Genomic DNA, 26710 nt, shown 5'->3' on the forward strand with positions numbered 1-26710 from the left:
TATTAAGAAGACTAAAGCAGGTATTTGCAGGTAGAAGAGTCAAGCTCATTAGGATAATTATCTAATCTTAAATTGCTGCTGGGGACATATAACCTTGAGTTGTCACACAGTCTGTTCTCCAGAAGGCTCACTGCTAATGATTCTGGGAGACAGACAAAGCCAAACAAAATATTTAATCTAAGAAAATACCCAGAACTTCTTTTTCCTAATGCTAGTGTATGAAATTCGTCTCTTCAGTGGCAGATGAGGAAAAGAGGGTTCATGTCTTCACAGTAAGCAAATCTTGTAATTCTTTATAAATGATATCACAGCATGATTCTATGCTGACTTATGAAGAAAGATTCTCAGCAAATGATTTAAGAACTTTTTTCACTCTTCTAGTTCCTAAAGTACCTGTATGATTTAACTGATTTGGCATAAAAATTAAAGTTATGGAAATATGACATAATTTCTATTTTTTTTTTTTTTTTGTAACATGCTTTTGTGGGAGTAAACTGTTCTGTAGCACAACCTGCACTGTGTCATGTAAGTAAGGCTCAGCTAAGTTACATTGCAGTGTTTATGCCAGTAAATGGATAACTGGAATTCTTTATCAATTAGGAAAGCTGAATCAGATTAGGAGGTTTTTGTTCACACAAAAAAAGGGATGGATTGGTAGTGGTCTCATGTAGCAGCTCTGAGAATATCATGCTTTGGGTTGTTTAGAGAGGATTTTGTACCACTGGGCAGCTTTTAGAACCAGGGAGAGGAAGAGAGAGCATGATGCTGTTGCCACAGGGAACTCCCCAGGGACTGCTCCATGCTCCAGGTGTCTATGTACAATTACTGCATGTACAATCCACATCAGAAGCATTGGAAGGAGAGATTTTCAAGTGACTGCCTTAACCACCAACACAGACTGCCTTGATAATTCTTTCTTACCACTCTGGTAATTCTTTTTGACCACTGTAGCTGGTTTTACTCTAAGCACAGTGGAACAACATTTACAGCAGGAGCAGAGAATATCCTCCTTTCTAGTACCCAAACCAGTGGTCAAAGTCTTTCTCAGTAACACCAAAGAGGCAATTTCAAATATAAAAAAAAAAAAAAAAAAATTTACTTGGGCCTTCAACACGTATTAGATTTAACTGTTCTGCCACGTACAAAGAAGAGAGAGTTCCATTAGAGAATACAGCCAGCGGTGCCACTCATTTTGAGTACAGCATGATATATAGGTGTTCTCAGTATTTCTAAAATCAAGCCTCAGAGATGAAGCAGTTAAAGAATATTCCATTTCCTGATGCATACAGGTGTTGAGCTCCTGTTTAGAAACAAAATTTAGAAACCTGTGTACCTGGAAACAGAACTTCAGATGCCTGAAACACGTCACAGCAACATCAGGGTATTCCACCTGAGTTCAGGCTTGAATAAGATCTGCACTAGTTTTATAACACTTTTTTCAAACAGGGCTTTGAAATTCCACTAATGCATGACGCATCCTAGGTCCAGCCCTGTTGCTGACTGAACTATTCTGATGCTAACAGCCCACTCAGAAATAACTGGGGAAAGAAGCAATTAACAGGACTTGGAGCCTTCTTTTTCCACCCATAGACATGGCCTTACTGAGGAAAATAAGAAAAAGTACCAATGGGTAAAAGGAGTAAATAATCCATTTTTCTCCCACCCTCTTATGGCAAAGTCATAATTCTATTATATTTGTATTTAGAATTATATATATATTATATGTATATATATACATATATATATTTGTATAGAATTACAATTACAATAGTAATTCTACTGTCTGACATTTTGTAATTTTTTTATATACCAAGATATTGAACTAAATATAGGAGACAGAGCTATTGTTGCCCCAAATGTAATACATAAGTTCAACAAAACTCATACCAGTTTTTCCTGCTGAGGAAAAAAATGTCCAAGCTGATAAGCAGGCTGGAGAGAACTAGGGGATATTTGTATTTAAACAATAAAAAAAAAATATATGTATGCTTAATATAACTTGGTGATACTATCTTTTTTAAACACTTAGAGTTAACTCAAATGAAACTGTTAAGAAAGAAAGAGAAGGAAGTGGTAAGAGAATATACCTGGGATAAATAGTTTTAAAGACTTGGGAAAAAGTAAATGGGATATCAGAGAGGAGAAAGTCACCTACTGGGCTCCATTCAGGTGACAAATACTTCAGTCTTCTTAAGCATGATGCCAGGTAGAGATTTTGAAAGCTCTAATGCCCAGAAAGATGGCATTCTAATCCCAGAAAGATGGGAAATGGTGGTTGATGCAGAGATGCAATAGCAGGAGCTGACAAACTGATGGGAACACAGCTGCTCTGAGATGAGCCCCAGAGATGAGAGTGTGTGGGGCAGTGGGACCTCTCAGTGGGGCACCCAACATACCCCACATACAGCTCTTACATTTAGTTTACTAACACACCCTGTGCTGCTGAGCAGTGCTTAAGTCCACTGTCTTTTCTGTCCCTGCACATTTATACTGTAATATATTTACCTGACAGAAAGCTCAGGTAAATACCATCAGGGCTTGGATCCACGTGATAAATAGCTCAAATCAAAAAAAGCATGAAACCAGCTCTTCCAGTGTGAAAAAGAGGTATTACATTTTTGAGGTCAGTATTTGAAGGAACCAAAAAGACAAACGTAAGAGCTAGACACACGGGGGATTTTTCTGTTACAACTGCAGCACCCAAGTAATTTGAATGTAAATTAAATAACACTTGTCCCTTAGCTCTAAATCAGCCCTTTATCTCTGATCACCAAGTGGAAGGATTTATGATCCAGAGGCTGTAAGAAGTCACTTTGTTCCTGTTTCTTTTCTCGGTACTCATAAACTGCACTTCTCCCATGAAGCCTTTCCACAGTGAACTCTGTACAGATTTTAAAAGTCAGAGTTGGGCTGTACCTTATGTATAGCAGTATCTGAATAGTTGTTATGTGGCTTAGATTCCTGTGATTTAAATTCTGTAAAGATCTTATCTAGTGAAACTCCTTAACCTGCCCTTAATTTGCACCACATGAGCAGTCCTGTTGGTTTCTGAGCAATAAACTTCCTGCTTGAAATTTCTTCCTCGAAAAAACATGTGTTTTCATGTGTTTTAAATGTTCTTGTCACTTCTGCTTACAGCTAGAATTTTAGGTTGCTCCAATTTTAGCAGAACTAATGAGATAAGGGGAAAAATATTAGCGAAAGGAGCTTTGTAAAAAAACTCTCCTCCTATAAAAAACCAATAACAAACAACAGCAACAACAAAAACACAACCAACCAAACAAATCTCTCTTATTCAGGAAACATTGTTTCTGGATATTTATGATAAGACAGCCAAAAAGGGCAAATATTTGTCAGTATCAATACTTCTACTGGTGGAAACCGAGCTATGCAAATTTCTTAGTGGCATTAGGAATTTCTGTCTAAGATCCTTGAAGAAATTTCTGGAAGGGGCTGGAAGACAGAGCGTGGCCTCCAGAGGTTATCCACATATGGTTTGCCTATTTTTTTTTCCCCGGGGACCCTCTCGGGTATATGACAAAGCAGGGTCTCCTGTATTCCTACCCTTGCTTGCTTTCAGTTTTTAAGCAGAACAATTTTCTGCTTGCACAATGTCAAGAACATTCCAAGGTCCTGCACTGATCTGACCAGGAAAATCAGCTGTAGCTTATCTGTTCACTTCAGTCAATGCCAGAAGACATCTCACGTATATGTGTATGTTCTCTCCCAGCAGCTCTAAAATACATGCTTTGGAAAGAGGGAATACAAGATGTAATTTTTGAATACATTAAAATCCCTTGAGTGTAATTGAGTGGAGTATTCATAAAATAAATAATGTATTAGGATCTCCTTTGAGCTGTTCTTGTCCTGTGCCCAGTAACCCTACGACCCACAAGAGTCCAAAGAGGGGAAGATGAGGAGCAGAAAGAAACTCACCACGGTTATGCCATCATTCAGCAATGACTCTCCAAAGATCATCATGTAAAGCTGCTCATTAACAGAGGCTTCTTCAAAAACTACCAGAGCTGCCACGGGGTCCACTGCTGAAATCATGCTGCCAAAGAGCAAGTTCTGCAGGAGGTTCAGGTCAGTCAGGCCGAAGGCTTCAATCTGGCAGACTCCATAGAGGGAGAGGCCAATCCCAAATGAGTTCAGCAGAGCTCCCAGAACAGACCACCACAGAATGGATCCAAAGTTTTCAAAAAATGGTCGAGTTGGCATGAAATAACCCTCCTCCAGAATAATGGGTGGAAGGAGATACAAGAAGTAAATACTACTGTTCATCACTGGTGGAGATTTGTGATGGGAAGCAAAGATGATTGCTCCTACTAGTGCTCCAATGGCAATCAGGATGCAGCTTTCCGGCATAAGTCTTGGTAATCGGTGAAAGATATGGAAACCTTGAATAAAACATTAGGGAATTATTTAAGTTTAAATTAACCTGATGTCAGACAATTGTCTTGTCTGTGTTTGGACACTTTGTCTTCAGATAGCCAGCTTCTGCTCCAAGGATTATGAAGGTAAAAGCAGGCAATACTGTTCCCTTCAAAACTAAACATTCCCACGCTTGTATCACAAAAGCAGGGCAAGAGTTTGACCATCAAGGTTTTCTCTTCCTGATGCCCAGCTCCTGATTTCTGAACAAGCATGTCTAAGTTTAAGCTCCACTTCTGGGAAGGCAGAAACCTCTTTGAAATGATCCTCCACAATTTGGAAAGAATATTTTCTTCAAGAATCCTTACTGCCCACCTGCTACTGGCTCATCTAGTAGCAATGCAAGGAGCTGTGTGATCACACTGTGAATGAGATGTGCCTGTACTAAAACTGTCAGGATTTTTTTTACATTTACAAGAATGAGAATGAGTCAGACTAAGAAACCTTTAAATGAAGTGTCTGTTACTCCATGCTTGAAGCTAGGTCAGCCTTCATCTTGCAACTCTAGAAGCTTCTGCCATGACAGTATTTCTGTGACCCTTGAATTATCAGTCTTCAAAAGCAAAGGAACATAAAAATATTTTTATGAAAGTTTCAATAATTTTTTGGACACTATTTTGTTTTTTTACTAAGAGGTATCTTAATATCATAAATCTACTCATCTGCTTTTTAATTTAAAAAATAATTTTCAAGTCTTCTGTCAGTCTTACAGTTTCCCATTCTTGAATCTTGAAATCCAGAAAGAAGATAATACCTGAACAAAACACTGAAAACTTTAACATCTTGGAAATCTTCTTCCCTGTGTAACCAGATTATTCAGACTAACTCTTTCTTCCAAATATATTTAAAATTAACAGCTCCACACTTTTCATCAAAAATAATATTGTTTGAAAACTCACAGTAAAAGTAACAGGTCCACCTGGGTGGCATCACACACTTCTTCTAAAGTATATATTTCATATTCAAAAAAAGAATATTGTGTAGATGTGCCATGTGTCAAGTCCTGTGCTTTTATGGATGATAAAAAAAGAATTTGGTCAATATATTTACTATTAACACACTCCACTGATGCCATAACAAATTTTATTTGTGAAAATTTTGATTATGGTACCAGTGAAGATATTTGTAGGAATCAGATTGAGGGCATCAGCCATAATGAAACTGGCAAATTATGGATAGAGTTAATGATTTTTGTCAGCTGGGTAACTATGATAGGAAAAATGTTTATCTTCAGGCCACCTCCAGAAAAACATCAGTCTCACCTACCAGCTTGTTATAAGAAAATGTTTGAAAATCCTACAGAAAGAAAAGGGAGATTTTTTGTGTGCAACTCTTCACATTCTTACCATCTTCTTCATTTATTTGATATTGCTCCGTTAATTCTAAATGGTCAAAAGAATTTCAGCCCAGCCATGAAAATGTGTAAGGCATGATGAGCCTTTTCTGATATGTTAATTACAGTTCCTACTGCAATTACTGTTCCCTGAGTTGCCTTTCCCCTTTCAGATACCCACATGGAGCTCTAATAGAAGCTAGATGCATTGCTGTGTATTCAAAAGTTACTTAGCCTGCATCTCTGACAATCCACACCCTCAGAGACTCTCATTCTATCTCCCCTGGTATTACTTTTCACACCAGCCTTAAGGAGCAAATATGTAAAACAAGGACTCAGAGGGAAATGTTTCCTCTGATTCATACAAAAGAAGAAAGCTTTACACTTTCTCCCTAAAATTCAATACTCTTGAAGTCTCAGTCTGGTGTAACTGATTTCTACAGCTGTGTCAGGTTGCAAATTCCAGTATCTTGTGATCTACAAGGACTAGAAAAATGAATGGACAGCACTGTGTCAGGGAGCTCTGTTGCTACTTGCTACGCACAGCCCAAGAGATGTGAAGGTTAGAGGTCATATGTTAACTTAAGTAAGATGGAATCATCCTAAAGTGGAATATTGGCATTGCTGTGGTAATGAACACCTGTTCTTTTGAGGACAGATGCTGTAAAATCTATTCCAGCTTCAAAATGAACGAAAGTTACTCGGTTACATTGTACTTTTTTACCTTCTTTCCAAGTTAGGGGGACCTGATATCCCATTTTCTACTTACCTATTTTTGCAAAGGAGGCAAGGAGTATCCAAAGGGTAACTTCACAGGGAATTTGCACATAGTCATAGTCCAGTGTGAAAACATGTAGCCTTGTGTCTTGAGAAGAGTCAACACCACCACTGGAATCATGTTCATAGTGAGGCAAGGACCTCTTGCCCAGGCTGGGCTCATCCCCATCAGCAGCAGCAGAGCAGGATACCACACTCAACAGCACTAGCAGCAGGTTGGAAAGCTTCGTATATGCAAGCCTGGCAAAGCCCATGTCTGGGGCCGTGACGATTTTATTACAGATTTAGCATATAGTGGGTGCATGAAGGTGTGCACAGTCACTCCTGCTGATTCACACTGCCCACAGCCACTTCTTCCTCAGGGCTCTTTCATTTGCCTGATAGAGGTCATTTTATAGTCCTTATGTGCCCGTCCTGTTCCTTGTGCTGCAGACGGACATGAAGCTTGTATGAAGATACCGGTTGTGCAGGTTCCTCTGACCCAGAAAAACCTTGGCCACAGCATCACCCTGCTGAGGAATAAAAAGAAAGACCTTTCCAACTACATTATTTATGCAGCCTCCCTGATTTTTCCACTGTCAAAAAAAATAAATAAAAATAAATAAATAAAAAAAAGCCCAAACCAAACAAAAATCTTTCCGTGCTCACCATTCAGGCAGCAAGCGCAGCACGAGGGAATATCATCAGCTGGGAGAGGTGGTGGCAGCCTGGGGAGGCAGGAGCCTCCTTCGTGCCTTCCTCTCTTGCCCTCGCTCCCCGCCTGCCTCCCCAGCGCAAGTGGCACCTCGGGCACCACACTTGGCACTCCCCACTGGTGCTGTCACACCTGGTAACAAAACCACTCGGGGTGCAAATAAAGGGATTGTGCAGGGCTCGCGGCAGGGACATCTGGTGGGGGACCGCGCAAATTACAGCCTCCTTTGGAAAGGGCCTCCCTCTCTTAAACACGTGTATGGAATTTAGCAGGTAATAGCAACATAAAGAGGAAGGTCTCAGTCACATCACCTGCCTGAGGCTGGATCTTGAGTTGTCTTGTATTTGGCATTTGTTTTACTCACACCAGAAAGGCATTTACTGGTCAAACACATGATCCTCCTCCAACTGCTGTTATGGATAATTTTTTTTAAAGTGCTGGCATATTTTCTCCTTCACAAAAATTACCATGTTTAGTGTAAGGATAGCAGGGTGTGCAAACAGAGCACTGTTGATTAGAAGCTTCTAAAACCTGTGTTACTTATCTTAGAACTGAGTGCATTTAATTTACTGACAAATTATTCAAATAATTCAAATTCATTAGTGATTTGATTGTGTTAGAAGATAGTGCAGATGGTGAGAACAGATGTGATATCCCAAAACAACTAGTCCTGAGGATCCTGAAACCACACTGTGTGTGCCTGGGAGGGGATTCCTCCAAACCAACTGGCCTTACAGAGTGAATGTCCCTTCATGGATGGAGAATATCTTCCACTTGACTTTCTGTGGAAGGGATCCAGTGTGTGCAAATACAATAGTATATAATGAAAAGCAAAAGGAAAAAAATGTTGACAGCTGGTAAATTTGCATCAAAATTATAATGATCTGAACCAAATCTCCAATACAGGTGCAACTGAAATGTCAAAATTTTCTGTGGTACAGCCAGTGATGCCCTTTGATGTTCTGCTTCTACATGAAGCATTATCTTCTATCAGCCTCACTGCACCATCAGTCCTCCCACAAAAGCTTTGACCCCAATATAGTATTAGGTAGATAATGCTATATCTATGACTATATCTATGAGCTAGGCAGCTCAGCCTGCTTGCAAAAGAGTTCTTTTTTCCAGTATACTGATCCTGTTAACAGCAGCATTTCTTGGAATCCCTTTCCAGCAAGGAAACTGGCAGATGACATATTCAATTAACATTATAAACCAATGATTTGTTAACTTGAAGGCCAAATGAAGTGAGGAGAACAATAGAGCTGAGGCTATACTATTCAGATTGCTTAATACTGACCATTGCATTTCATTCAGCTATAGACATACACACACAGACTGCAAGATGGTTTGAGAACAGGTGGTATGAGCTCTGGAGAGCTGCCAGTCCAGAGGCCTGCAAGGGAAAGAATTTAGAGTCTCTGGAAGTCTACTAGCTGTAGATCAGGCTACAAAATCAGGGCTTTGATTTACACCTGCAACACACCCATAATGCCAACAGGTTCAGTGGGCACTGAGTGAGCAGCACAAGACAGGATCAGCAGTGATCAGGTGCAGATGTCCCTGAGTGTGAAATGTTTCACAACTGGTAGAATTCTTCCCCTCACTGAAGGATGGAGGTGCCTGGGATAAGCCCACACAGAGGTCCTTATTTTCTGAATCCCTTTAGCATGCCCAGCAGTCTCTCATGATATTTTCTGGGTGTTCCCACTGGAGGAGGTAACTCATTTGAAGAATTTGGATATGTCCCACTGGACTGCATCAGAAAATTAAACTGCAAGCTTCCTCTGAGGTTCCCTTTTTTTAATCTTTTTCTAGAACACAAGTGAAAATATATTCCAGGAAGAAATACAGTGCAAAGAATATTGTATGTCTCAAAACTAGAGCAAAATTATGTAATAAATATAATAAAAATGTTAACAAAATATTAATTTATGAAAGACAGCTCACATTTACAGTTGTGTGCAGCAGCAGTGTTTTGCTGGTCACTGTCATACTTCAGTCCTTCTGACTGTTTTGGAGTGAGCTATTGCTGGCTGTAGTGACAGTTGACAGAGGTCAGATGACACAGAAAAGGTCTTTGACAATCATGTTACCATTCCTGAGCCTGATGTCATCCCCCTGGGAAATTTCTCCTTTCAGTATACCAGTCTGAATAACCTTTGGGATAAGCCCTTGAGGCTGCAATTTTCCAGCCTCTTAGTAGTTTTCACTGGCATGTGGTAACACATGTATTTCCAGAACTTCTTGTGTGGAGCAGCAGAAATGGAAGACTTCCAAGTAACGACTGGTAAAATCCGAAGTGCTTTCTTCACTTCTGGAGGCAAAGTGTCTGGCTCTTGGAAATCCTGGAACTTTATTAATACCAGTTTGATCCCTTTATCTTCCAATGCACAGTTCACTGCTGCCTGCAATTCAAAGATGCTTGGTCCACTGACATAGGCTGGGCTCAAAATAATTATTACCCGTCTGCTTTGTTTAATAGCTGTTACAACTTCATCTGTGTATGCTGGAGAGGAAACAGTGAGAGTTATTGCCTTCTGCAAAGGAGTGTTCATCTTATCAGTTCCTTTATCAACAGCTAACACCCAGAAATAATGAAAGTGAAGAGCAGGAATGCTGAGTAATCACATAACAACTAGAAATGTGTTTGCTATCGGAGGGTACCATGGCTGTTCTTATACAACTGAAGAACACGACCTTCTGCTCAAGACATGAAGGGCACAGCTGAGACCTCAACACACTTCAACAGGGTCTCAGGGGATACTTGGACTTGTCTTTATCTCTCCCAGGAACAGATACACAGGTTTTCTAATTACTGAGGTAGCACTGGCTAAAGTTGCTCAGAAAGTAGCTACTGAAATATTTAAAGTGTTCTTCCCAGGGAATGGAGTCTGTTTGCAAAGAAATTTTTGCACAAGAAGCTTTGTCTCACCCTAGTAGCTCACAGTGACTTCACTCCAAAGTATGTATGCATCAGGTGCAGGGACCAGACACAAAGATCAAAACATTATTAGATTTGAACATAAATACCATTACATAATTATACAATTTGTTGTTCTGGTGCATTTTTATTTTTTTTTTTTTTTAAAGCGAAACACAACTTTGTAAAGACTGAAGATTTTTCTACCATGCCCAAGGACCTTACCTCCTCCTGGAAGAACATCTCTTTCAAGAATACATAACTTGTATCCATATTTATTTTCTAGCATATCTGGAAGAAGCTCCAGGGCAAATTTTTCCTCACTAATTAAAGCAGAGTCACTTTCAGAAGAGTTTAGTTTTGCATAGGACACAAATGCATCAAATTCTTTGCCATCTAAAATAAATTAATAAATTAATGAATTAATAAGATAATGGCTTTATATACACTAACAAATCAAGCTGAAGCATTCAGCTTCTTTCTTGATGCTCTGTTTCCATTTATATCTGTTTAAGCAGGCACAACACAAACCTAAAATTATGACCTGTTCATGGATTACAGCTATTCTGTCACCAAAGAAAACCTTTCTCCTCACTGTCTTGCAAATTTTGTAGACATAGGCTACCAAAGCAAACAAGGAAGTTAGAGATGTTTACTGCAAGGTAATTTAAAGGTTTGGTCCCTTCCAGGCAAAAGCCATGTGGTAGGGAGTGATTTCCAGTCTTTTCTCTCATTTGCCAAATGCTGATTCAAAAAAAAAAAAAAAAAAATCTTGTCAATGGCCAATCTTCTTTTAAAATATAATGAAGCTTAAAAGAACAAAGTCCTTGACTATTAGATGCTTGCAAAAGATGTGCTGTTTTCATACACTGTTATGCTTGTAAACAGAGAGACTTGTGTAAGGAACAAAGGCTAAGTTTGATCAAAATATCAATTAGACACCAAGTACTGACCAGTTATTGAACTTTAAATCTCCTTAAAAGAACGTTTGTACAGTGCAGATAAAACATAGATAAGGAATTTTTCTTAGCTTTGATCACCCTTGTACCAATGTCCTCAGTAACACCCATTCTTAACTACGAGGCAAAAGCAAATTGTATCTATTTGCTGAATAAACTTTAAACTACACCTGAGGGAGAAGGAACATAAAACAATTTCTGGTGAAATCAAAAGGCACAGTACACCCACATCAGTTTCCCAGTTACTTGAGGCCATTTAAGGTATCCTAAGACTATCAGATTTGACAGGGGAAGTATTGGAGATTCAAACATTTTGGCATGGCAGGACATCCTCAGGCAGCCCAAATTACATCAGACAACTTTGTTCAATTAGCTGAATTGTATCACATGACAATATAACGAATAGAAACCAGAAAGAAATTCCTCTGCATCCAGCACAGACACCTAAGTGCTGAGTGTCATGACCCACATGCCTTGGTGTTAACCTCCTGATTTCTATCCCTAGATGTAAAATTACGATCACAGACACAAGCTGGAGTCACCAAGTTCTCACAGGATCTAGAAGAGCCTATATGTAAGGCAAATTCAGAAAACTAACATGGATGAGCTGGGGCTGAACACTTAAATTCAGAACCAGCACATAGCAGAAAATACGTCATCAGAACAAAGGTGTGCACATTAGGTTTGGAGGCCAAGAATGTGATCAGACAGCACACGTTGCTTCTTTGTCCTCCTCTCTGCTCCTGGACACACACTTTCAGTCACATCCTTCTACTGGTGCTGAAGCTCTTGTGATATTAGAGGAAGATGATTCATTTTGCTGGCTACACACGGTCTTTTACTGAGTTATTTTTCTGCCAAGTTGAGCCAGTTGAGGCCCACAAGAGTGAATCACCAGCAGCAGACACACAGGACTAATGTGGGAATTAAAGGTGGGCCAGGGGATCACTAGTTTGGTTTAGCTGAACTTCAATTCTTCTATAGCCTAAATTGAAGCTCCATTGAACACAGATTTTAAATGACAATAAATTGCATTACAAGCCAGGTATTCCTCATTTCACCCACAGAGGTCACTGCAATCTTATTAGACAACAGACACTAACAAACAAACCCCTTTATAATACTACTATTACAATAGGAAGTTCAAAATAAATACAAAATAAGCACCATTAAGCCATTTTTTTACATAATAGTACAGGAAAATTACAAGATAATGAACTTTTGATACTGTATTTAAGATGCTGAAATTGTAGGAAATGAAGAATACCTGACTTAAGCAAAGTGATGGCATCCATGTTCTATAAATGTTACTATCAAATCTCTTGCATTATTTCTTTCTGGAAGAAAGCAGGAATTTTAAGAGATATATCTGAGTTGGATAGTGAGGCATATTAATCCCAGAGGGGTTGTGGTTCCTCTGCCCACAAAGTCCCACACAACCTAGGTTGGCTCTGCTCTGAGCAGGTGCCCGGGTACTTTCCAATCTTGCAGGATTCTTCAATTGTCTGATTCTGTACTGAGAGGGACACAAGAGAATAAATTATAGAAAGGAAGAAACAGCAAAATCAAGTCATAACTGCTGCTTTGCTGCTCTAAGAGCAAGTCCTTTCAGACCTCAGGAGACTTGATATGCATGCACACGAAGTGAGAAGGACATAATCCTGCAGGTGAGAGCACATTTTCCTTGGGCAGAAAACTCTCAGGATACGCACAGCTGGTCTGCACATCCCCCCTACTCCCACTCTGCTGTGTGCACGAGGTACATGAGAAGCAGGGGACAGGCAGGGGACAGGCAGGGGACAGGCAGGGGACAGGGACTGCCAAGGTGGAACCCAACCATATCTTCAACTTTAGTGCACAGGCCTTGGCAAGTCTGTCTCTGTCCCACTGACACGCAGGGTGAGCTCTCAAGGGACTTTCCACAGGTCCTTAAATCACCTTGTTACCAGATAGAGGGGAAATTTTGAGTGGTTTCCCAAATTGCTTTTGTCAAATGTTTCAGTGCTTACAAAAATATTTTCCAAAAGGGCAGTTAATTTTCTAATTGTGCATGTACTTACAGGTATTTAGATCCAGTTGTTTCACACTCACATATAAGATACATTTACAAACACAAAAACAGACTCAGACACCTCTATCTCGCACTGCGTCAAGACACAAGAATTTTTTTTGGAAATTTTCTCAGGCACAAACTATCAGAATTCTTTCAACACATGTAAGAAAATAATACATTAAGTTCTTGGAAGTAGTCATAGTGATTCCCCATACATTTTTACACTGTCTATTTCAGGGGCCTGTTTTAGCTGAAATGATGGAGCAACGCTTCTACAGAGACTTGAAAAATCAAAAGCTAATCACTTGGGTGCAAATGTCAAGCTGTTTCCAAAGACTTTAAAAAGAAAATATGAATATTTCCCAAACATTTATTTGCCAATTGGTGCCATTTATAATCTTATTTCTCTCTTTTGTTTATTCTTCTGAGAAACTTTTTGACTTAATTGAAAAATACAATCGATCCTGGAGTCCTTCACTTTGTTATGCAAGGTCATTTTATTCTTGTCCAAAGGTTTTGTTGAACTTTTTCAGAGAATGATTTTGAAATTTTGGAGATGCTAAATTATTCCCTACAAATGGGTGGCCAAAATTCAACTTCCTACTCTAATCTTCTGGGGGTAAGTTAGGATAAAAGTCTAACTGACATTTCTGTTGGTGTTAGATATTTCTTTCTCACTATCTGACTTTTTTTTCCATCTGCATTCACTGAGCATCTTGCAAGGTTTAAGAGTCTTTGTATTGGCTCGAAGAGAACACGGTCATTAAATAATTTGAGTAATTCATACCAGATTGTCCCACATGGCAAAAGGCAGTAGAAAAACTGGAGCAAATTAATATTATACAAGGTTTCTTACCTTCTGTACTTTTGTTGTGGACCAGGTAACTTCGATACATCAACACTATTTCAATCCAGTGCTGGTAAATAAAGGCAGTGCACAAAACAAATGCAAATAGAGTAGAAATGGCACTGCATAGTACATATAAGAACAACACTGCAGAAAGAAAAGAGTCTATCGTAACTCAAGTTTCCAAAATAATATTGACACTTAGATAAGAAAATCAGTCAACAAATGGGGACAAACCAGCTTACAATCTTTTTTCTTATCCCACTGGCAAAATTTAGGGAAGTCAAGATTTCCGGTAGCCACAAACCTTAACATAGAATTTCAGTTTATCATCAGTGACCTTTTTTGCATGGCACCTCTTTGGAGGCATGAAAAGCCAACCTATGACAGAAAGCACGAGAAAAGAGTCTCTGGTACTCTCAGCAATGCTGAAAACAGTCATCACCTGAGATGGAAAAGCTCCATCAGAAACAGTGCCCTTCTGGCAGCTTCCTGTTGCATTCCAGTGATAAACCTCCACTGTGAACTGTGTTTTAACACTTTAATTTCCACACTGATTCTGGTTTGGGCCATGAAAGGCTTGGAGGTGAGAGGAATGATGAGCTTGTCTTTACAAACAAGCTGTGGGTCAGTTGATAAGATGTAGCTATCAGTGAGAGACAACAGAAACAATGGAATGGATTCCAGTAGAAGATCAAAGAGGCACTGAAAGAACACTATGAATTCCATAAAAGTTAAGAAGGGATTATGCATTGGGGGTGGGGGGGGAAGGCATCCCAGGTATCAGGCGTTCCGGGAAGCCTGTACCTCTCAAGTACCTCAGCCTATGGGGAAAGAGAGAAGGGACAAGCGGCCAGGAATTAGGATAAAAAGGAGGCTGTGCCCTCCAAAAATTTGAGAGATGCCAGGGGAATGCCCCATGGCCTCTCCCTTTATTCGAATAAAGTAAAAGGACTCCTCTGTCTCCTTTTTGGACATAAACCTCTGGTGTTTGTGGATTAATTTTCCTGACAGAGGGGTGCCACATTCATATCAGGTATGGTAACTTCTCAGAAACATGCATGCTAATGACTGGGAAAATAAACAGAATTAACCTATGAAAATCAGGGAATACTGCTTGTTATAAATTTGTATTGTGATATTGGCTTTTCACAATTATTCTGATAAATATATACTATATGCTTTCGCTATATTCTTTTCTCTCTTAGCAAGTTATAGGCTTAGATAGGAATTCTGAATGGTAAGGATATGTTTCATCTGGACAAGGCAAGATAACTCCAACAGGCAAGACAATGGGAGGATCAAGATGTTTTTCCAACAGAAGGACAGTAGAAAACAGGCTATTACCAGCAGCAGGAAATGGAGAGCAAACTGTTATCAAAAAGCCGGTACCAGGACGTTGGCAAGGGGGAAAGATATGAAGCCCAGCTGCCCTCTAAGAAAGGATCAACAGTGACCATTTGCAGAAGAAAGGAAATCAAACTTCAAATAATGCTGACCAGCTAGAATAATGATGACCAGCAAAAAAAAAAATATATGCTGACCAGCAGAAAATAAAACTGTGCAAAAGCACACGCCTAAGAAGGCGGAACCAGGGGGGGGGACATGTTTTGAATATGCATTAAACCATCATAGCAGGAGGGGATAAAAAGAGTGTTCCCAAGATACCAGGTGTGTTCCTGGCAACCTGCCAGGGCACCCGGCCATTTTAACCCTTTGCTTTATTTCTTTTGTCTCCTAATTGTCTTTTTGTTCATATTAAATTCTTTTTATAATTTATTAAGTGAATCTCGTTTTCAATATGCTGCTTTCAGCAGCCTCTGTGCTTCAGTTTAGTAGATTGCCTATTAAGGCTCAGAGATGACACCCTCCTTCCTTCCAGCTACTCTCTAACTTCCTCTTGGCTCACCTGTCTGCGTTAAGTCCCCAGATAGCCCCGTCCTTCTGAGTAATCCTCAAAACACTGTGGCTTACAAGACATCTGACAAGTCAGACTTTTCCCACCCAGGTTCCAGAAACTTGTGCTATTGGCTAAAAGCCAGTGTCAATGGGGAATTAATTAGTAGCAGTAGAGTAAACCTAAATGTGTCTTCAGGGGCAAATAGTCACCAGTTGATTGCTTTACCTCTCTGCTTTCTTTTCAGTTGGATCACAGCAGTGGCATTCCCCACTGAATTCTCAGCAAAGCATGTGAAGTTGCTTTTGAGGTCCTTTTCAGTAACTTCCTTCAATGTTGCAACATGAAGAAGTGTGTGTCCCTTCAAACCTTTTGGATAGACACTAGAGCGAAGAAAATGTGTATAAATGCATGATATCTTTGCTGTTCATTCACACAATTTACCAATGTGTTACACCAAAAAATAGAAAAGCATGCAACTTCTTAACATTCATCTTGAACTTTAAATGCAATATTCTGGTTTGGAACCTCCACTTGGTTTAGACATGGTAAGAAAATACTAACATTGTAAGAAAATACTTTGATAGGCCCGAAGACTGGAAGGTTTATCCTTAGTTCATCTACTCAGCAAAATATTTACCACTTGCCTAGTTTTCAGTATATAGTCCCCTTTACTTCTGTAAGATTACATATGGTTTTCTAAGATGTAAAATATTTGCCTGAAAGAAATGCAGATAAATGAAATTTCAAAAAGGAACCCCAATAGAGAACTAGCTGGGCAAAAGACAGAACAGCTCAGCCTCTTGCATAGGGGTAAAAAGCTCAAGGACATAATAGGCAAACAAGATAGATATAAGGGACAGAAGTATAGGAAATGAAGAGGCAACTGAGGAATCCCTTCAGGGTTGAGTGAAGGATATGGGGAACAGATCTGTGTCTGCAACCACTCCAGAATACCCAGGTCTTCTGAGTTTTTGCATTCCCCATTGAAATCCACAAATATAAGCATCTCTGAGTCATTGCAAAAGGCATCTCACATCATGCCACTGTAAAATGGAAGTATCCCATGGCTCCACCTCTGCTACCTCAAGATAGTGTAGGAGTGAGCATAGGCAAGGATTCAACCAAAGTCTGTTGGGGATGTTTCATTCTGTATTTTAAAAATTAAACAGAAACTCTACCCATTAAAAAACTCTACCCATTAAAAAAGCTAAAATCTTATTAACAAGAATATTTCAAATCTAAACATTCTAAAGTTAGGAAAATGCAATTTCCAGTCTACCTCATGAGTATGTGTGTGATACCATAATTTTTTTTTTTTCCCCCATACGACTCCTACAATGAGCTTGATTTTCGCAGTGACAGCAGGGCTTTTGCTTCCCCCAGTGTACAGAAAGTTTACCCATAAAGTTGACTCAGGGCTGTGTGGTGAAAGACACACTGTGTTGCCTCTACTCTGTTGCTTGCCCAAGTAGAACCCTGCGTAAGTGAATGAAAACAGGAAGGAAAGGGAAGAGTAATGACTACAGGGGTTGTCCCCAGGTCACAGGAAACCTTTCCCCTACATGTTTCTTCTCAGCAGGGTCTGGTTAATTCTTACCAGGGAGGAGTCCCACAACTCAGTGTCCTGAAATTCAGTGCTGCTAATCCTCAGACCCAGTCTGATGTCTGAGACACACAAACTCTTTTCAATGTCCACAGTGCTGTTTTGCTGCTCTGATTCATTCCCCACTCAGAGACAGCTTCCCAAGACAGATTGTGTGAATTGCTAGCAAGGCACAAAAGAGACCGTGCTTTCAAGAACACTTGGGAAAAAGAACACTTGAAAACAACTGATGCAGGGACAGGCATCCAAGAACCCTTCATGTTGAAGCTGTCTATGAGCTAAAGTTTTAAGAGCTAAGATTATGCAGAGTTTGAGTTCTTGATTTTATGGCCATCAATATGTGCTTCTGTATGTGGAGGTCACATGCCTGTCACTTGCTCGTGGACAAATACATTATTAGGTGAAAGAAAAGAGACTCCTAAAGTTTTTTCAATAAAACATATTCAGTAAAGTTGTTATAGAAGGCCTTTTACAGTTGCTTGTGGTGGTAGTAACAGGACTACTGGGGGGGATGGGGAGGAGATCCTCACCTTGTTTTCTGATTCAATTTCTCACTTACATTCTCTTCATTGTTTCGTTTCCATGTTACCCTCATTGGAGAAATTGTTTCAAACCCAAACTGTACACGGCATTCCAATTCAAGTGGCTTGCCTGGAACAAATGAACACAGAGAAACGATGCTTGCAGAATATTACTCTCTTAAATAGCCTAGAAAGCAGAATTGGTTTGCTTTATCAAGATTTATCATTATTTATCAATACCTCATTTAAATATTTTCATTTGCTTTTAGGGAAGGAATTGAAACTTACCAACTTCTACTTCGAGGATCACAACACCATTGGGATACAAAAGGTTTGGTGGATGAATAGTGTTTTTTGCTGCAATTAACAAGTTATTACAATAACAAAGTTATTTTCAGTGCAGAAGACCAAAGAAAATAGCTTAACATTTAATTTTTCAAGTTTTAGGTGGAATTTAGACACCTAAGTCCAAGAGGATGACAACAAAACTTGCGTAGCTACTCAAAAACCTGCTATCTCATTTACTCTGAGGCACTGTCCTCTTAATGAGCTGAGAAGTTCAGCAACTAGCCTGCACTTTAAGGGTTAAAACACTAAGAACCTCCCTTGAAAAACCCCCTGAAGGGTGCAATCCTCATACCAGTTCACTGTCAAACCTCTTTTCACGCCCAGTAAGCACAAACAGAGCACATGCACACCCCATTCACAAGCACAGACACTTGTACCAAAATAGCCAAGTTGTTTTTGAAGCTCAGGCTGCCAAGGGGTGCAAATAATGACACCCACGGGATGTACAATAAAACCCACAGCTCTGATATTCTAGGAAAGTCCCCTACTGCAGGAAATGGTACCATAAAACACCTTTTTTTTTTTTTCTTTTTACCAAGCCACAGCAGAGAAATGTATCACAGAGTAAGCTGAGTTGGAAGGGACCCTAAGCTCCATGGGGAGCCTATGCCAGTGTCTGACCACCCTCTGGGTGTAAAACTATTTTTTAATATCCAACCTAAACCTCTCCTGACACGATTTCAGGCCATTTCCTCAGGTTCCTGGTCATCCCAGTGAAGAGATGAGTGCCAGACTCTTCTCTTCCCCTCACATGGAAGCTGCAACTTCAAGGAGGTCTCCCCTCCATCTGAAAGGTTCTGGGGCAGTATAGATGCATATGACACCTTTCAAGTGTTTTTCTGACTGCACCAGGAAGTGAGGGAAAAGAACTGAGAAGGACAATGTGTCCTCAAATACAGACAGATCAGAATAAAAGCAGAACCAGTCCAAGGCTGCCCTGAGAATATTATGGGAATAAAGCCAGAAAGAAGAGCAAAAGCGCAAGAGGTATTTTAGGCCACCACCCAGAGCTCTCACAGGTTGGTAAGACATGGTTTCCTGTCCTGATGGGATGGATACATTTTTCCCTTGAATTCCTAGAACCAAATGCTTAAAATACCTGGGGGAAAAAGGATCACCTATTTCAGAGAAGTGCTACCCTCATTAGACCATGGAATTTCAAAGGAGTGTTTCCTCACTAGATTTGTGAACCAGGTTTCCTCACTTGACACATTTCTTTTGCTCCCTAAATCTTGTTCTCCCTTCCCCATAGTGACCTACCATCTACCAGGATGCTGAGGAATAGTCCTGTGCTGTTTTCATACAGAAGCAGCTGTACTGCATCCATACAGTGCAGGATATAGAATAGATTTACACTTTCCTACAGGACCCACTGCTATTTCTATTGGATGTTCTAGTTGGTGTCCCAAGATGTCCTTAGAGTACTTGGAAGAGGATTTCAATGATCCTGTAGCTAATTCAGTTTATGGGTTTTTCAGAATAAGAGCCTGAACAGAAGACAAACATAATAAAGAAAACATACTTCAGGTATTTTATTCTGAGTTACTGTATTACTCACCAATGACTTCTACTGTTACTGCTGTTCTCACTGTCCACTTGGTAATGTTTTCAGACAGAGTGTAATCACACACATATATTCCAGCATCTTTGTCATAGGTTGGATTCAAGTAGATTTCATTCTGCTTAAGCTTTAGGCTTGGTCTGCTTTTCCTGTATTTTATCTGATGACCATCCTAATGAAAAGAAAAAAATATCAAAGAATTAAAGTTGGGTTTTTTTTTCTTTCTGTTCTTGCTGTTATTAAATTATATTTTAATATATTTGGACAGAATTTACATGGCAAAAGGGCTAAACCAAGATTTTTACACTGAAGCCCAAAAAGGGATGCATTAGGAGTCTGAGGACATTTTTCAGTTATACATATAAAAATATGTGAATAACCTTGAACTTTTAAAAATTATTTAAAATTTAGGGTTGATGCAAAAATATTAAATCATTAAGCTAATCTAAATTAAACTCCTATTACTAAAGAGCAACAAAAAGGATCACTTTTTTGATGGACTAGGTATTTTTATTTTGTAAAGAAATAATTTTGAAAACATTTTCAATTATTTTATGAGAAGTAAACCATTAGTTTGGATTGTCTGAGGTTGAGAACACTGTGCCTACTTTTAGAAGCATGAGAATGTTCTCTTTTTTGAAAAGCACCCCTATTTTTCAGCTTAATATTCCACTGAGACCAGCAAGAACTTTCCTTAAATCGAGTTCCAGAAAAATCCAGTAACACAAATGTGAAGCAGCTCATTAACTTCAGTGGGCTTCAGATCAAGACGTAGGTAAAGATAAACCTCATTTAATTTTTTTAAGCAAATGCAGATTAACTTTGACTAGATCATAATTCTACTTGAGAAAATAAAATAATGTAAATAATACCAGGCAGGAAAATGAACAATAGCAAATTTTAGTAATTTTCCTTTACTCATTTGGATGCTATATTACCATCCTTACAAGCACTGATTCAGTAGTGGTTCAGTGGTACAGTGTTTCATTAAAAACAGGAGTCTGGAAAGAACAATTATTCTTAAGCTAATTTTGGGTCAAACAAAGCCAGTTTTTCTTTGGTATATTCGATATTCTCAAAATTTGAAATGTCGAAACAAAAAATGTTACATTTAAATCACGTCAGTTTTGTTAAAAACATATTTTAATTCTCAATTACTTCAATTTCTTAGCTGAAGAGAAAGCATTTCTTGGCTTCTGTTTCACCTAAGAATATTTTGGGTGTGGCAAATTTCTTCAATACTTTTCCTTAAATACATGATATGTACCAGTTCAAGATTCTAGTTTTGGGTTTAATTTCTCAGGCTGCATTGCCTGCCAAAGAAAAGTTCAAGAACTATGGCACATGGACATTAACTAGACCTGAAACTCCACCTACACTCAGCTGTTTTCAAATCTCAGTAGACCGACTCTTACCTTGTACCATTTCACATCTGGCTTTTTTATGTGGCTGTAACATTTTGTCCCAGGACAGGTTATTGAATTTCCACTGCCAGCAAGAAGATATACCATATTTGTGTCATAACCTGAACACTTTGCTGCCTTCTTTGTTTGAACATCCAAAACAATTTTGAGACATGGGATTTTTCCCCTGAGTGATATAAAATAAAATTTGAAAAAAGTTTAACATTTAGTACACAAACCAATCCAAAACAGCAATTCTCCTATAGAAATTGAAACCTTTGCTCCTTTACTCCATTACTTACTCTTTTGCTCCATTACTTACCATATCCTACAGATGTACACTCCAGAAGCACTGTCTCTAACTGGTTTAAACCAAAGTGCATCCCCTTGGAAAGCCAGATCTGAGCTTTCCTTGATAGCCTTCAGTGTCTCTTTATCTTTCTGATTCCAGAACCACTTCACCTTATGCTGATTTAGAAGTGAGTTGTTATAAGTGTTTGTAGCATCTCTATCTGGCAAAGCACATTGTAGAACAAACTCCTCACCATTAATTGCACGGTACCATATTTGAGGTTCAACATGGGAGCATCCTGAAAAGCAGGACAGTAAGATATCAGTACCATCTGAAATAATGCAGAGTCATGATGAAAAAATTAAAAATAAAAATCAGGGACACTACAAAAATAGAACCTTACCTTTCTTGTGTTGAATATTTATTTATGTGATCAGAAGATGGACTAATAAAAAAATGTGTTTTCTTAAATATGTAATTTGCCAACGTTCTTGAAAATTTATTCAACAGTGTCCAAATGTTTATTAGGCCTTTTTCAAAAGCTTAATGTGAAGAGTTTTTGTGATGTGTAGACTTTTGCATGAGTGCTAGCCTGTTAAACCTCAACTCTGTAGAAAAGCAGATGCAGCTCTTCTCAATCTCCTTGTATTAATGGAGAAGGAGCTGACATAAGCCTGAGGAAGCAGAATCTGGCCACAACATGCCCTATTTAAGGTAAAATTGACAATTATTATCTCACTGATTTTAAATATTTATCCTCCTATGTTTCAGTAATTGTGTCTAAAATTACATAATTTTTTTTTTATTCTGAAAGCTATGGTCAGCCATCCTAACACCCTACCTGCCAGTCAGGCTGTTGTGATCTTTGAAAGTATGGCAGGATTTCGCTCCAGCAGAAGGGAGGTCATGAAATCTGTTCCTCACCTGCCCATCTGGGAAACTTTTTACTGTTTCATTTTCTCTCTGCACACTAAATTGGATCAAGCTCCTCCAGATAGATCATGTGTGTGGAAAGAACTTGATAAATCAGTCTCTTTCTGCTTTTGTGTCCCTTCTCCCCAGTCCCTGCCTCACTAGACCGGATGCTGGAGACCTAAGTCACAGAAGAAATAAATTTGTTCTATTTGGACCTCAGAGATTCTTCTTTACATTTATCCTTTTCATTTGACTTTTGAGTCAAATTTAGGGTATGTTGTATTACCAATACTTCAGAAGCTTGAACATGTGCAGGAAAAACTCACAAAAGCAAGGAAAAATGAAGATTTCCTTTTCTAAGTTTTCAGAAAGCACCACAAACACCAAATATCACTGGAGCAGATTCTTACCTGGCAAGTTAATCTCTCCAACTTCTACCCCACTGACAAAAAATGTTAGTATCCAGCACAAAATGAGCATTATTTTCTTTATCAGTTTTGGTTGATATTCTGAGACATTTTCTTTAAGAATCATTTGCTTCCTGTAAAAGAGAAAAACAGGGTTTTTTTGTAAATCAGTAAAATAGATCATTGCATATTCTATTGTGCACCTCTAAAAAACTTTGCAAACACTATTTCCTGCATATTGTGGGGTTTTTTTTTAAATGGGGTTTGCAGCACTTTTCCTGCTCACACTATTTCAGAGTAATACAGGATGGATAATACTCAAGAATATGCAACAGTCTCTCTAAATACATCTTGAATGGAATTGCTTACAGATGGATTTCCAAGTCATACCTACAGCAATGCAGAACTCCACCTCTGGAGTGGAAATGCAGATCCTACCTCCTTTGATAGGAGCATGCTCTCTAAGATGAGAGGTAAGAAACCAACTATCATCAGCCTTCAGCTAATGATGCCTATCATTAGCAGGCATCACAACAGTCTGAGACAGGCATAAATTACACCAAAAATCCATGGAGCACTGTTGTAGCTTGAAGATCAACAGGCCCAGGGTGAGCTGATTTGATTCCTTTGGGATTAAACCAAATCTGAAGATGTGCTGCAGCTGCAAGCAACACTGAGCCCATGAGACTGGAAACCATGCAGAAGTGAAGCTCTTAAAGCGTGTCCTGTGTGGGCACATCTTTGGTTCCCTCTCACCCAAGAGACATGCTCCTAGCAGGCTTTGTTACCAGCCAAAATGGGCATCTTTAGGACATCTAGTAGGGCCAGCAGAGCAACCTAAAACCCCTTTTCCTCCTCCATGGTGTACTTGGGTGTGCAGCATCAGGTGTCACTTCTGCACTACAATGCTGTGCTGCACTGCTTGAAGAACCATGGCAGAGACCTGCTGGGCAGGGTAACACCCACATCACCATGAGGGACCAGCTCTGTGTGCTTCCCTTGTAAACTGAGACTGGAGACACTCTGGGGATTTGGAGCAGGTCCACAAAGCACTGAGATGCATTCAGACCCCTATATGACAGGACTCTGTATAAGGTGAAACCCCAAACCATATTGTTATGTTTCCCCTCTTCTACTAAGAAGTCTGATTTGCATCCCACAGCTTTCTCAGCCACAGGCTGCCCAGTGTGCATGGCTTCATTTGGTATTTAGTAAGGACATATCCAACGCATGTCTGGAGTGCCTGGTTCAGGTGTAAAGGGCATATACTTTGCTGCTGTTCAATTTGTGCAGCAGTTCATTGTGCAACAGAGCCCTCAAGGATTTTGGTTTTTTTCTTCCCTTTGGCCGCAGAGTGACTCTGTATTTGCAATGCTGTCAGAGAGGCACTGAGTCAGCCCAAGAGAAAAGCAGAACGTTTGGGCAAAGGCTAGTCCCTTGTCTGTTGGCACCTCATGCAAATCAGACACCAGTCATACAGGTTAGCATCCACAGAGAAACCAGTGCACACTGAGCTAGAGAGAGAGGCGATGAGAACTCCCACGCTGCACTTTTCCAGGCATCTGTTTTGTGCAGAGGAGAGCACTTCTGACTTCTCTTCAGAATGTCTCTATTCCTTGCAAGTGAATGGAATGATCTATTTTTATGCTCAGAGGTCACAGGAAGTAAGATAACTAATTTATTTGACCCCATCCTGGTGCTTTGTTACAGGTTGGCTGCCAACTGTCATCACCCCACATATCTTTTAAAATCATTCTGAAACTCCAAGCCTCTATGTATGTCTAAATAAAGTGAGTTTGCTACCAGCACTGGCAAAAGCACTCCATAAGTTTATCTAACTTTCTTATCCACTGCAAAAAGATCAATGGATCCTGACTCTTGAATCTGGGTTTATGACACCTGTGAAGACCTTGCTCAAGGCTTTCATTGAGGCTACATCTCTAGCCATGTTAATTCTGTATAAAACCAAGAATGGTGTTTTGAGTCATGTCACCCAATAGCCCACATGGCAAAGGCATGCTGGTGCCAGTAGCAATCCAAACCCAAGGGCCTCTTGTGTGGTTCAGTCCTGAAGTCAGTCCCTTGAGCAGGTGTTGCTGCTGTCAAAAGCAGAGGAGAAAGCACTGATCTTTTCATCCTCATGAATGAAAACATCACTTGAGAACACAGCATGGAGCTGTGTCAGGGGAAGTTCAGGCTGGATATCAGGAAACTGTTCTTTACCCAGAGAGTGGCTGGGCACTGGAACAGGCTCCCCAGAGCAAGAAGTGTTCAGACAGCACTCTCAGGCACATGGTGTGATTCTTGGGGTGTCCTGTGTGGACCAGGAGTTGGACTTGGTGATCCTGATGGGTCCCTTCCAACTCAGCTTACTCTATGATTTTATGATCTATTTCTTTGTCCTCTGCACTCCACTCTCCCTTGACCCCCAGTAAATGGTCCAGTCTCACTCCTGTGAGAGCTCTGGTCTATCCTGGTGTCTCATTAAGCTGTTAAGCCTCCAGAAGCTATTTGAAGAGTGCCTGACCTGGCACAAGATAAGCAGTGGAAGCATTTACTTCCCAGCTTCCATTTGTGTGTAACTGGGGACATACAGGCTACATGTAGTGAAACTACACCAAGTGATTGTTCACATTTAATTATATCAGTGATGTATAATCTCTTTGTTCTGCAATTTGCTGCCATACTAATGATGCCTTCTTTAAGCTCCCAAAGGTCACCCCAAATGGAAAAGAAGTGCCAAATAGAAGGTTGACTAGTGAATGTTACAGCTTTGATTAGCAATCTTTCTAATTTTTCTACTGTCTTTAGCTAGGCATGGGAAAATACACCACTGCCAGTTCTTGGTTTGGTTTGGGTTTTTTTGCTAACTAATAATTTTTATTAGAGAATATTGTAATCTTTGCATTTTTGTTGTATTTAAAAAGTATGGTAGGATGTGAAATTAATAGTTGTCATCTTGCAATTGTGCTTGACAGGAACAGGGACATTCACAGCAGAAGCAGACAACAATCACCATTCAGGTGTATTTGCACTGCAGGTGGACTCAGGTGATTTGGTGACTTGGTTTACTCAAGGACTCATTTCTCTTTATCAGTATCTACCAGAGAAAGAAAGGACTCTACTCCAGGCAACTTATTATCAAAAGTCTCTCTACCTTCTCCTGCCATGTACACAGCCATATTATCATATTCTTAGTCTAGGGATTTAGGGTGCCACTTAATTGGAAAGTATCGTATATACAAAGGAAATTACGGTAGTCTTCACATAATTTTCTGTGCTAAAAAAATGCAAGTGAAAAATAGGAATTGTATTATATTGTCTAGGTTTCCACTCCTAAAGGAATGTTAGAAGAAAAGAGTACATTTCTATTTCCCAGAGTTTTCACAGTATCACAGAGTAAGCTGAGTTGGAAGGGACCTCGAGTCCAACACCCAGCCCTTTTTGAACTCTGTCATGCTTGGTGCTGTGAACACTTCGCTGGGGAGCCCATTTTAGTGCCCAGCCACCCTCTGGGTGAAGAACCTTTTATTGAGATCCTGCCCAAACCACCCCCGACACAACTTCAGGCCATTCCCCTGGGTCTTGTCACTGGTCACCACAGTGAAGACATCAGTTTTACACTGCGATGAGGTCTCCTTTCAGCCTCTTCTTCTTCAGCTTTTTATATAAAATATAAGCCAAAAAGTCAAAATCAGTTTCTTGAGAATTGTGCCATGCTTCATGATACCTCTGAGGTCTAG

The 26710-nt window shown here is 39.7% G+C and overlaps 2 protein-coding genes across 3 annotated transcripts in view; both read right to left on the reverse strand.

Annotated features, from left to right (window-relative positions):
- The window catches only part of SLC9A4 (solute carrier family 9 member A4), a 31236-nt gene extending 24423 nt beyond the window's left edge, over positions 1–6813 (reverse strand). Inside the window, exons 1-2 of one of the 2 annotated variants that reach the window (XM_058849890.1) lie at positions 6537–6813; positions 3937–4400 (exon numbers count right to left, since the gene is read on the reverse strand). In XM_058849890.1, the coding sequence (XP_058705873.1) occupies positions 3937–4400; positions 6537–6798 (726 nt within the window). In that variant the 5' untranslated portion in view covers positions 6799–6813. The remainder of the gene's footprint in view (positions 1–3936; positions 4401–6536) is intronic. The other variant, XM_058849899.1, reaches the window with a different exon arrangement.
- A 2560-nt stretch (positions 6814–9373) lies between these two features.
- On the reverse strand, positions 9374–23094 carry IL18RAP (interleukin 18 receptor accessory protein). Its single transcript, XM_058827930.1, has 10 exons — positions 22971–23094; positions 21676–21943; positions 21366–21540; positions 19948–20122; positions 18330–18398; positions 18051–18171; positions 16143–16297; positions 14027–14164; positions 10384–10554; positions 9374–9744 (listed from the first exon to the last, which is right to left on the reverse strand). The coding sequence occupies exons 1-10, from the start codon at positions 23092–23094 to the stop codon at positions 9374–9376; spliced, it is 1767 nt and encodes a 588-aa protein (XP_058683913.1).
- Positions 23095–26710: the final 3616 nt, after the last annotated feature.

This window comes from Poecile atricapillus, chromosome 1 (genome assembly GCF_030490865.1).
Source record: "Poecile atricapillus isolate bPoeAtr1 chromosome 1, bPoeAtr1.hap1, whole genome shotgun sequence".
Lineage (NCBI taxonomy): Eukaryota > Metazoa > Chordata > Aves > Passeriformes > Paridae > Poecile > Poecile atricapillus.

Excerpts from the sequence above, each read along its gene's own strand:
- IL18RAP (XM_058827930.1), bottom strand. The coding sequence starts at position 23,094 with ATGATTCTTAAAGAAAATGTCTCAGAATATCAACCAAAACTGATAAAG. Across the intron at positions 21,944-22,970 it reads TGGAGAGATTAACTTGCCAG|GATGCTCCCATGTTGAACCT; the intron begins GTAAGAATCTGC and ends CCTGCTTTTCAG. Across the intron at positions 9,745-10,383 it reads AGATGTTCTTCCAGGAGGAG|CATACACAGATGAAGTTGTA; the intron begins GTAAGGTCCTTG and ends TTTCCTCTCCAG.